Below are 12,465 nucleotides of genomic sequence, written 5' to 3' on the forward strand. Positions count from 1 at the left end.
GGCTTGACTGCTTTTGACTAGTCAACAATACAGTTTATGGTTATAATCCACTTGGATGGAAAGCTATTTAGATCTAACCAGATCTAAATTGTGAGTATGGGCTATAGATTTACATTTAAGATACATTTAATGTCTGTGTACCAAGTATGTAGAGTAGATATTCTGCATGTGATTATTTGTCCTTCATCACCTCATCCATCCCCCTGCCTGAGGGGTTTGACCCTGGCCTCCATGTTGCTGATGCGCTGCTTGACCTTGGCCTGGTATGTTGCCCACTCAGCAATCATTCTGGTGAACTTGATCGTCATGACCTCCATGTTGGTTTCCATCGTAAGGACTTTGTTCTCCATTTCTTTGGGGTCGGCCCTGTTTCCCAATTCCTCATCAATGAGGTTGTCTTTCATCAAGATGGCCTTGCCTTTCTCCTCCAGAGCGTACTTGGCATCAGGGTACTCAGTGAGGGCATCCATCAGGTCGTCTTTAGACAGGGCGAAGAGGTCAGAGTAACCCACGCTCCTGATATTGGCTGTTCTTCTGTTGCCAGCCTTACTGCCCTTGATGCCCAGGATACTGAGATCTCCGAAGTACGCCCCATCGCTCAGCACACACCACTGTGTGACCCCGTCGTCCGCCACCACAGCCAGCTTCCCTTCTTTGATGATGTACATCTCTCGGCCAATGTCGCCCTTCTTACAGATGTAGTCTCCGGGGCTGAAGACCTGTGGCTGCAGCTTGAGCACAAGCTCGATCAGCAGGCCGGCTTCGCAATCCTGGAAGATACGCACTTTCCTTAGCGTCTCCATGTGGACGTTGATGGCAATCTCAGCCTTCAGCTTGTCCGGCAGGTTCTTCAGAACCTCCTTCTCGTCGCAGGTCTTCTTCTCCGTCCACAGGTAGTCAAACCACTTGACCACCCTGGCCTCCAGGACCTTGGAGACCTTACGAAACTCCATGTACTGCTTGATGGAGTCGATCTTGGCCTGGAACTCGGCGCGTGCCGCGTTCATGTTGGAGATCATGGCGCCCACGTTACCGACAATGGTGGCAAAAATCAGCACGCCCGTGAGGAAGTCGGCGACGACAAACAGGTACTCGATGTCTCTGACAGGGGGCGGGGTCTCTCCAATGGTTGTCAGAGTCAGGGTGGACCAGTAGAGGCAGTAGACGTACTTCCTGGACAGCTGGCCCATCTCGGGGTCAGTGATGTTTGGGTACACCCAGGTGTCTGAGCCGAAGCCCAGGAGTTTGGAGAGGGCGTAGAAGACGCAAGCGTTCCAGTGGATGATGATCAGGATGTAAAGCACAAGGTTGCCGATTCTGAAAATGTTGGGGTAGTTAGTCCTGGTTTCCGTTCGGTCGAAGAACTCAAAGAGGCGCGCCATCTTGCCGAGGCGGTTGAATCTGAACTCTGGATTGTTGTAACCGTATGGAATGAAGGCAAGATCAGTAGGTATCATCGATATGATGTCATATTTAAATTGCTTCTGGGCTCGGTAGTGTTCTTTTAGTTTCACTGGGTCCTTCACGAGCAATCCTTGTTCCAGGAAACCTGTTGATGACATTCCAAAGCTTTATAAACACTAAATCGTTAAATAAGGATATGTTATGTCAATTATTTCAACAACCCTAAACAAGAATGGTTTTACCTGTCCTAGATCTCACAAACGTGTCAATGTAATAGATGACATCTGAAGTGTAGTCGAGAACCATCCACAGCATTACATAGTTGGCCTGCAGGTCATTGAAACTTGCCCTGGCAGACAAGCAGAAACACAAGAGTATTGATCATTCACAATTACTCAACAATATCTTGGGAAACCCTAAAACTGGAATTCTAAAGCGGCACACACCTTGGCACCAGAAGCATTAAGTTGTAGAATGCTGGGACAGCTACTATTGTCAGCCATTGGTAGTACATATCTGTGGCGGGGTCAATGATCCACACTTCTTTACTGAAATAAACATAAAATACAAAGCTTTTTCCTGTTAACTTATAATCTGTTTTTTTTGTTTATACATATAAGACTTCCATATAACCATAGAAACTGAATATACTTACGGGGGATCCGGTTTCTTCTCATCCGGTTTCTTATCAGGTGGCTTCGGGGGATCTGGCTTCTTCTCATCTTTTTTGCTGAACACATAATTATTTTTCCACACATCATTTTATCAATCTCAATGAAGCATGTACTAACTACAGCACAGAACACTATTATACAAGGGGAAAATAAGAGGATTATCTATAGCGGGTGTAATCAACCAAGCCTCGTTCGACCATCCTCATCTCGCAAGCTTACATTCTGTTTTTCTATATGAAGCAGAGGAGGCTGGTGGGAGGAGTGGACGGGCTCATTGTAATGGCTGGAATGGAATAAATGGAATGGAGTTAAACATGTGGTTTCCATATGTTTGATGTGTTTGACACCGTTCCATTTATTCCCTGCCAGCCATTAAAATGCGCCCGTCCTCCTATAGCTCCTCCCACCAGCCTCCACTGATACGAAGTGAAAAGAAACAAAAGCGCAGCAATCGGGAGGGTGGATCAGGCTAATCAACTGAACTAACGCCACTCTTACAGATTTGTTTGGTGATATTGGATTGTAATGTTCATGGAGGGTGTTATTTGGTTTCAATTAGATTTTCCATTGCATGAAACTATGTGCAATGGTTTATCAAGACCAGAGGGGGGCAGCGTGCTACTGTCGGGTCAAGAGAGTAGCGTCAGGTCTCTTGGCTTTCTACTGGTATTTCTTTGTCATTTGTCATTCTTTGTCCTCCAGTATGACATTTATAAAAACAAAAATGTTTCTGATCACAATTATGTAACACAAAATACTTTGGAGAGTGACAGGGAGGGGGGAACAAAACCATATACAGCTATTTATTTACAAGCATTTTGCTACACCCTCAATAACATCTGCTAAATATGTGTGTGTGACCAATAACATTTGATTTGATTAGATTAGTTACTACCTACATAGTAAATGAAAGGTTCTGAATACTTATGTAAATGTGATATTTCTATTTTTTATTTGTTATAAATCAGCAAAAATGTCTAAAAAACAGTTTTTGCGTTGTCATTATGGGGTATTGTGTGTAGATTGATGAGGGGAAAAAACCAACATTCATTTTAGAATACAAAGTTTTATCATAACAAAATGTGGAAAAAGTCAAGGGGTCTGAATACTATCTCAACGCTATAGTTGGTCCACTTACTCATCCTTGTTGTTGCAGTTGTTCATATTGTATGCTGCAAGGGGCCATTGACCACTGCTTGAACAAATATATAAATACACGTGTTAGCTTCAAATCAAAGAATCTATTTCAATTAGAAGTCATAATAATTTCAACATGAGAGAAAGAGAAATTGAGCGAAACACAAACACACACACACACACACACACACACACACACACACACACACACACACACACACACACACACACACACACACACACACACAGGGACTCACTTCCTCCTGCGGACTTGGTCAGAGAGTCTGGTGTTGGACATGCTCTCTGCCCTCCAGGCCTCTCTGAACTCTGTGTGTGACTTCATGGTTGAGTCTAAAGGAAGGGCATCTGAGGGCTGACTACTGTGAGATGACCAGCCCTTCACCAACACCATGAAGCGAGACAGCCTGAGAGAAATGCGTTGTAATGTTGTTCAAACAGTGTTCAAACATTGAGAAAACAACTATACATGCATTATAAAACAATGAGAAACAACTATACACACATTATAAATTATGAAGGATACAAAAAAAAGTCTATTGACTTATTTCCATTGTAGTCCTCAAAATGAGCATAAATGTAAATAATGATATGGAAAAAAGATATCTGCACTGACCTGGACATGCCTCCTGTCCCCGTGAAGGAGGGGTCCAGTTGGTCCTCATGGCTGCAGCGTAGAGAGGACACCAGGAAGAGAGTGAGGCCTCCACCATGCTAAAAATATACACTGAAATTGTACTAGCGTGGGACGTGTCAACATTTGTGTTTCCTGTGTTTGGAGTGTCACTACACTGAAATAAATCATGATCACACAGAACGCTTACTGGCATTCAAAAATGGAGTCTGTGTGTTGTTGGCTCTTCAAAGTAAAAGCTTCAAATCCTAAACTAAACCCAAGCTGGTAAAATCCTGTAAATGTCTTACCTGCTGCCACTCTCAATCTGGTCCAGGTTGTCGGGGGTGTTTACCGAACAGCGGTCGTGGCTGGGATAAGACTGCTCCGTGCTGATCTTAGGCATCTTGGTTCACTCTATGGCCCCCAATGCATCAGGCTGGTGGACTGCTGTGAACAGAACAGAATAGTGAGGATACATTAGAGTAGGATACATGTAGGGTTTGATTATTCACATTGTTCACAGTCTCACAAGTCAGAACAATTGTTTGTTAAATATTAAATATACCTGCAACTATAACGGAGACATTTCAATGTTGAAGCCTAGAAGTTGAGGCTACAATGTTCAGATCAGTAGTTGTTTACCCCCACATTTTATAGTAATGTATCACAACTTTATAAAGTGTATGACTATTATTCAACTATCTATCCTAGGACAACTCTAGGTCTAGGAGGACTCTGTGACTCTCCTAGAGGGGAGAAGCGTGAATAGGGATTTTAAGGGATGGTGAACCACGTCTCACTGTGGATTTAGAAGGGATTTTTACAGACTTAACAATGGTCTGAGAAGCTGTTCTAGAATAAGGAATGGTTGAGTCTTAAATGTCACACAGGACCAACTCCCTACACTGTCTTCTAAGAAACAAGTGTTTAAAATAAGCTCTTGGAAGGGCAAATTGTTGTATCTTTGAGTAGGTTTCAGAGATTACATCTATCTACAGATATACACCTACACCGAGCGTACAAAACGTTAGGAACACTTGCTCTTTTCACGACAGTCTGAACAGGTGAATCCAGGTGAAAGCTATGATCCCTTATTGATGTCACTTGTTAAATCCACTTCAACCAGTGTAGATGAAGGGGAGAAGATGGGTTAAAGAAGGATTTTTAAGCCTTGAGACAATTGAGACATGGATTGTGTATGTGTGTCATTCAGAGTGTGAATGGGCAAGACAAAAGATTGAAGTGCCTTTGAACGGGGTATGGTAGTAGGTGCCAGGCGCACAGGTTTGTGCCAACTACTGTAACGCTGCTGGGTGTTTCACTCTCAGCAGTTTCCTGTGTGTATCAAGAATGGTCCACCACCCAAAGGACATCCAGCCAACTTGACACAACTGTGAGAAGCATTGGAGTCAACATGGGCCAGCATCCCTGTGGAATGCTTTCAACACCTTGTAGAGTCCATGCCTCGACGAATTGAGGCTGTTCTGAGGGCAAAAGGGGGTGCAACTCAATATTAGGAAGGTGTTCCTAATATTTTGTAGACTCAACGGCTGTATTATTTAATGACATATTCGTATATTTGTGTGTGTGTGTCATTCCGTTTTTATTTACATGCAAATGGTTTGGTGTATTGACATGACCTGCCCATAGTATGCCGTGTGTGATGTCTTTGAATGGCCCTGTCTGAACCTCAAATTGAACAATTAAATGAAACACGAGATTAGAGAAAGAATACATACAGTAGTAAGTATTATTCTGCGCAACATGTTTTATTTGTAATTAAAGAAAAAAAATATTGAAATGGAATATGTATTCGTGCTTTTTTTTTAAATGTCAAATAACGGATTAACACGCATTCAATCTAACATTTTACAACCTGCATGCAAGGAATAATTAATGAATTAATCCACACATTTTACAACACTTTCGGGTAGGCTGTTAAGAATTACGAAGGAATCCAATTTATTGACCTTTCCCCTTTCAGAATGTTTGATGTTTCCAATGTTTCCAATGTATCTATAATTTATGTTAACATGTCTTTATGGTTGATTATAAATTATTTCATCAGCTGGTGATAATAATACAAATCTGCCATAAAGGTTAGAATAAGGCCTACATCTAGTTGTCATTTTTTTCATTACATTTTCAAACTTTGAGTTAATTCATTGTGATTTAATTTAGTTGTTTAGTTCATCCTATTTTTAACACAGTAGTCTGCTTAATGTGATCTAATCAGAACGTCCTCACAAATTGCCTTACCAAGTAGCCATAGATGCTTGGATCTATCCTTCATTGTTGGTCCCGATTAAATTTAGGCTATACGAAAACATTTTATCTAGCTATAACATTTGATGAATCATATATTATTTGCAACAATACGGATAAATCAGTTATTTCTTTAGACTACCACACAATTTGTGCAAATGTCTAGTCTAAATGTACCTGAATATAGTTTAGGGAAGGATAGTCCTCAAGCAAATGTCTTCGTCAAAGGAACTTTCGATGTGATATAATCCCATGTTTTCCTCCTTCGCATCATAAGGTACACAAACGTTTTCAAATCATTAATTCCTCGGTAGACACGCCTTACATTACTTTCAAACGATATACTACTGAACACAACGACTTGGAATTATATTTCAGCACCGAGGCCAACGGACAGCTCCCCCTGTGTCCTTTATTACCCAAGCAGCCTTCTTTAAACCGTAACGCACCTCCGTCACCTTCATGAAGTCATTAACTGCTTGGGGGGAAGAAGAGAGAGAAGGCAGGGATCTGTGAGCGCCACCGCTTGCTGCGAAGTGAAGTTTCTACAACGTTTAACGACTACCACATAAGGGCAGTATTCTTTTAGTGTTGTAATTTTTGCCATTAGCCTACAGTTAGGTAAGAAAGTACTTGTTCAGGTGGTGAAGTCATATCATTTATCATTAGATGTTATCTGAAACAAAGGGATGTAGTGCAACAGAGTCCTTGCAATGAGCCCTAAATGTCAGCCACCCCTGGACCAGATGTCAGCTCTTCCACCAGGTTTGACTAAACAAGGTTCGAGACCAGTTTGCCATAAGTGCATGGTCATGAGAGCATATTAAGAAGGAAGACGGATTTACTCTTTGGCTCCAGTGAATAATAGAGCAGGAGTCAGAAGGATGAGATGAACTGGGGCTTAAAGAGGCTTAAAAGCTCATAGTCCATTAGAAATCACCCCTCTCCCTGCCTTCTTGAAAATGAGTCCCTAGACTCCCACTTAGCAACAATGCTCCTCTGTTGGGACTGAAAGAGGTGCTATGTGTTTCTCCTCACCTGCATAATAACAGATAACAAGAAATGTCCCCTACCGGATTGGATAAGTGGTCGAAATATGGGGTAAATTCCACCTAGCCTATCAGAGGACAAGGTGAAAATATTATAATATTCCAGACAACTATCCACTCCATTCATATCTACACAAGTGTCTTGTGGTTAGTGGGTAGGTGTCGATTTAGGACTGGGTGATTGGTATTGTGTCGTATCAGGCACGTAGTTTACCTACAGTTTACAAATACAGGAAGAGCTAAGTGCCCTTTTCTGCCCTTAGCTTGGTAGGACACGGTTGGCGCTCTTCTTTCCTTCAGCACAGCCTGGGCCATGAGCTGCTGTGAGATGTCACCGATGTTCAGAATGTCTCACCCACTAGGCTGCTCTACTGCATGGCCACAGAGGCCCCACCCACCTAGGAAAAGAGGAGAAGACACAGAGGAAATCCTCCGTCCTCCATCTGTAGAACAGAAGTTCTAATCTTAGATTTAAGATTGTTCAGACAGTGTTTCTTCACTACCACAGCTATAAATACTTATCAAGGGCTCAGAAATAAACATTGAATTAACAGTCATTAATAAAAGGCTAATTCTGTCCAACAACAATTCCAGAAACTGCATGACCTGTCCTGTTGGTTGTGAGATGTAGGTGTTTACTGGCCATACAACGTTAGATAAAGGGCCAGAAAAGTGATTGTGTGACTGTGGGACATGCATTCGTACCACGGACCCTCTTCAAATAGTAGACTAAATCTACACTGATGTAATATTAGAGGCATAGATGGAGGTTCAGAGTCCATAGACTGAAATTGTCTTGAAGTCTTTTTGTTTGTGTTTGATTTGTCTTTACGTTTGAATCTTGTGTACTCCAAAAGCCTCCTTGTGGCCAGACTGCAGTCACTGTCACTGTGGGATTAGTATTTACAAAGGAGATTGCCTCTAATCTCTTGATGGTATTTGGACATTCACGAGAGAGGCAATGACAACTGCAGTCAGCAGGGAAGAAATTAACAAGAAGAGTCTTCAGGGTGTTCTTCAGGGTCTCCCACAATACAGTTTATCAAAATATCCAAATGTATCCTAATATGGAGGAGCCACTTCCTTTTCTCTCACATGAGAAATCATTGATCTTGTGAGATTGTGTATGTAACCATGATACCAATGATTCACTCCATCCTTGGCGTCATTGTCAATGTGCTGAGTGATCAATTAAAAATCTCTTTGTGCTGGAATAAACAGGCCAATACAAATCATACACTGCTGTCCTGGAGCATTTCCTAGTATGACCTGGAGCATTTCCTAGTATTTCCATATATTTCAGTTTTTTAGGTAAACCCATCTAGTACTGGGTCGGACCCCTCAGCCTCCAGAACAGCCAGAATTCTTTGGGACATGGAAACGTTGCTCAATGGGACCTAACGTGTGCCAGGAAGACATTCCCCAAACCATTACACCACTGCCACCAGCCTGTAACGTTGACACCAGGCAGGATGGGCGATAAACTCATGCTGCTTTTCGCCAAATCCCGATTCTGCCATCAGCATGACGCAACAGGATCTGGGATTTGTCGGACCAGGCAATGCTTTTCCACTCCTCAATTGTACAGTGTTGCTGATAGTGTGCTCACTGGGGCTGCCTCTTCTTGTTTTTAGCTGATAGGAGTGGAAACAGGTGTGTGACAAGAACCGAGGAGTTGTGCGTTCCGAGATGCCTGTACTGCGCCTTTATTTGCCTGTTTGTGGCCAGCCTGTTAGCTTGCACGATTCTTGCCGTTCTCCTTTGATCTTTCATCAACAAGTTATTTTCCTCCACAGGACTGCCGCTGACTGGATGTTTTTTGTTTCTCGCACCCTTCTCGGTAAATCCTAGACACTGTCGTGTGTTAAAAGCCCAGGAGGCCGGCCGTTTCTGACATACATGAACTGGCATGCCTGGCACTGATGATCATACCACGCTCAAAGTTGCTTAGGTCACTAGTTTTGCCCACTGACGTTCAATCGAACAGTAACTGAATGCCTCGATGCCTGTCTGCCTGCTTTTTATAGCAAGTCACATCCACATGACTCACTGTCTGTAGAAGCCAACCATTTTCGTGAATGGGGTGGTATACCTAATAAACATCCCTACACATGGGCTACGCACATAAGACCCCATATGTGTTAACCAAACCACACATTCAAAGACTCAAAGGACACACATCAGGGAACTAAGACATTCATAGTAAAGTTTCTGTATAATACCCCAGATATAATAATACATTTCATTTGGCAGACACCTTTCAGGACACTCATGGACATCTTACATTAAAATGCCTACATAAAATCTAGTGCATATCCTCAGCCAGATCTAGACAGGACTGTTAACATGAGAGGATGTAAATTGGGATGAGTGAAGAGAGCATGGCTTTTCCTCTGGGTTTCTTCATGTTATAGGCTCAATCCACTTTTGCAGGTTTAGTAAAATGGAAAGACCCAGTGTCACGACCGTCGTATGAATAATTGGACCAAGGCGCAGCGTGAGTAGAGTTCCACATTTTAATGATAGTGAAACTTCCAAAACAACACATATATAACAATCGTGACATACATAGCGCACATAGGCACTCATACAAAACAATATCCCACATCGCAGGTGGGAAAAAGGACACACTAAGTATGATCCCCAATTAGAGGTAACGATTATCAGCTGCCTCTAATTGAGAACCATACACACACACCAACAAATATAATACCTAGAAACCCCCCTAGTCATGTTCTGACCTAAAACACCATAGAGAACCCCGAGGGCTCTCTATGGTCAGGGCGTGACACACAAGGTAGGTCAGGGGTGGCCAACCGTCCTCCTGGAGAGCTACAGTACTGGGTGTCTGTAAAACAACAACCATTTGTTAGATATTATGCTTCATTGTTGGCTCACCTGTTAATTTATTTTAACATTTTATACAGATGGCTGGTCATAAAGTTGAACATTTGTGGCATAATATAAATTATTATGACGAACAAAACATTTGAGCTTTTTTTCACTGAGGATCAATCAAATTCATAATCTGTTATCTACATAATCTGTTATCTACATAATCTGTTATGGGGGGGGGGGGGGCAGTGCCCCTGTGACAACAATTTTGGACCCCCTTGTGGCTCCCCTAAATGTGGAGAATGAAATAATTTTTACATAACTAATTTTTGCTATCTTTCTTTTTTTACATCCGTTATTAATGTAACTAGCCCCTCTAACAGTACAACTGGCCCCAGCTTGGTGCCCCCAGTTGAAATGGTCAAGAACTGCCATTGTCAATTCCAACCATTGTAATGAGCCGTCCTCCCTTCAGCAACCTCCACTGGTCTCCAGGCAGTTGTTTATTCTATTGTGTTGTGGGTAAACGTAACAATAATTGCTAAACCCTTGTGCATTTTTAATTGCTTAACCATCTTTCGCTTCACTCCATTCACACCACTGGGTCCCTGATCTGCCCTACTAACTGTGCAGTTGTCAAGGTAGAGGAACACCTTTGTGTCCTGGGGGGCCTGTATTATCTCCCCTAGGACCCAGCACTAGGGCATACGGACCTTGCACGGAAAACAATTGGCCATATATCAGCAAAACAAATTGAATGTCTGCATGCTGATTGTTGCTCCCTTCAAATAAACTCAGGGAAGGAGTCACAAATGGTATGAAGTACATTTACTTTAGTGTATTAAAGTGTGTCATACATTATAACTTGGATTTGATGGTGTCATTGGGTTATGGTGTCATTTGGGTCATACAAATATATTGTGAGTGTGTTTTTCCCCATTCTCGCTAACTTTATTTTGGGATATTGAAATTTGATTGGGAAATTATGTAGCATTGCTGCCCTCTGGAGTTGAAATGTATTATTCCACTTGATCTTCACTCATCAATTTAATGAAAAGCAAAGCGTACGGATGATAATCAGATATTCATAATTGATTAGTAATGCCTGACCTGTGTCTATAAATTCCTGTTTGTCATGTGAACTGATAGAGAGGGTGGCTGCTAAGAGAATAAAGACACGTTATACATAGCGCCTGTCAAGTTTTAACTAAACGTTAAACAGTTCACTGCTATAATAAAAAAAAAGAGACATCTATGAAGTCTGGAACTGCTGATAAAAAATATTATGTATGAACATGGAACATAACTTTTATGACTGTTGCATGTGAAATAGAATATAGAAATGAAGGATGTAAAAACACTAAAACGTGTGATAAGGTCGAGGGGCAAAGACCAAAGTACTTGCTCTTGTGCTGTTGCCAAGTGCCAACTGCACTGTTCACAGTGTCCACAAAGTTTCCTCGTGTCACTGCTTGCCAGTTCTTGCGCTCAATGTTTATAGCTAGGAGCACACGATCATAGTGATGCAGTCAGAGCAGAAGAATGGCGCAAGCAGAAAGAACACCGAGTTTCCTTCACTTGCCAGTGAGGGGAAAAACGTCTTGTTTCGGATATATTCGGGTTTTATTTTTTGCACTTTTTCATATAGCTCAGGCAAATAAACAAGGTTTGTATTTTTAGTTGTCATTTTTTTCGCTACATTTAGCCAGCAAGTGTACTATTGCTAGCTAGTAAGCTAGCAAGCTTAGCTACCGTTAACGACCTAACGTTAGCCTGTGTTCAAGACTAGAGCCAAGGTGTCCAGTGATTGAGGGGGGTGTCGGCTTGTATTTGGACTGGCTTAGTAAAGGACATGGCTCAATAGCTAAATGTAATACTTGGTTGCATTATGACCAAACTAGTTAGTTAATATATTCACACATTCCTAACCAGTCCAGTCGCTTCTTTTAACGTGTCGGTAACGTCGTTAGCCAAGCTAGCTAAGGTGGCCCTTGAGATTTCAAGCGGTAACGTTTGCTAACTAACGTAGCTAGCTCAATTGTTTTGCTAGCTCCAGTCATGTTTCACTGAATATCCTGAACTTAGCTAGTTAACGTAATCATTTTGGATATCTATCGCTAGTCCTGAGTAACTTGTCATCAACCTTCACGTAGCTAACGTTAGTGCTTGTCACACTGGTTTAGCTGTTCTTTTAAACCAGGAAATTAAGTGTTATTTTTAGTTTGTCAAGACCGACAAGTTCAAGTTCATTTATTTGTCATTGACATATAAGCTACACATTATATACATCATGGACTGGAGTACAGTGCAACAAAATGCTTACTCATCATAGGTGTGTTCATTTAGCAGGTTAGCGTTTTTTCTTAGTGGTTTGGTTTGCTAACAAGCTATCTAGCTAGCTATCCTAGTAACGTTATGTTTCATGCAGTCAGAATTAAGGCCATTCCTCACTAGGATTCAACAACAC

General features: G+C 41.9%; 2 protein-coding genes across 4 annotated transcripts in view; one reads left to right on the forward strand and one right to left on the reverse strand.

The window, feature by feature from the left end:
• On the reverse strand, positions 1-6,719 carry LOC115179714 (cyclic nucleotide-gated channel cone photoreceptor subunit alpha-like). The gene is made up of 9 exons (XM_029741397.1): positions 6,292-6,719; positions 4,158-4,296; positions 3,850-3,900; positions 3,473-3,640; positions 3,217-3,273; positions 2,060-2,134; positions 1,851-1,952; positions 1,647-1,753; positions 1-1,549 (listed from the first exon to the last, which is right to left on the reverse strand). Exons 2-9 carry the CDS (start codon positions 4,250-4,252, stop codon positions 192-194), a joined length of 2,013 nt encoding a protein of 670 aa, XP_029597257.1. The 5' UTR covers positions 4,253-4,296; positions 6,292-6,719; the 3' UTR covers positions 1-191.
• A 4,762-nt stretch (positions 6,720-11,481) lies between these two features.
• Positions 11,482-12,465, forward strand: part of LOC115179724 (transmembrane protein 131) — a 32,109-nt gene continuing 31,125 nt past the window's right edge. For all 3 annotated transcript variants that reach the window (XM_029741407.1, XM_029741408.1, XM_029741409.1), the window contains exon 1: positions 11,482-11,664. In XM_029741407.1, coding sequence (XP_029597267.1) covers positions 11,541-11,664 — 124 coding nt within the window. In that variant the 5' untranslated portion in view covers positions 11,482-11,540. The remainder of the gene's footprint in view (positions 11,665-12,465) is intronic.

This window comes from Salmo trutta, chromosome 39 (assembly GCF_901001165.1).
Source record: "Salmo trutta chromosome 39, fSalTru1.1, whole genome shotgun sequence".
In the NCBI taxonomy this organism is placed as follows: Eukaryota; Metazoa; Chordata; class Actinopteri; order Salmoniformes; family Salmonidae; genus Salmo; species Salmo trutta.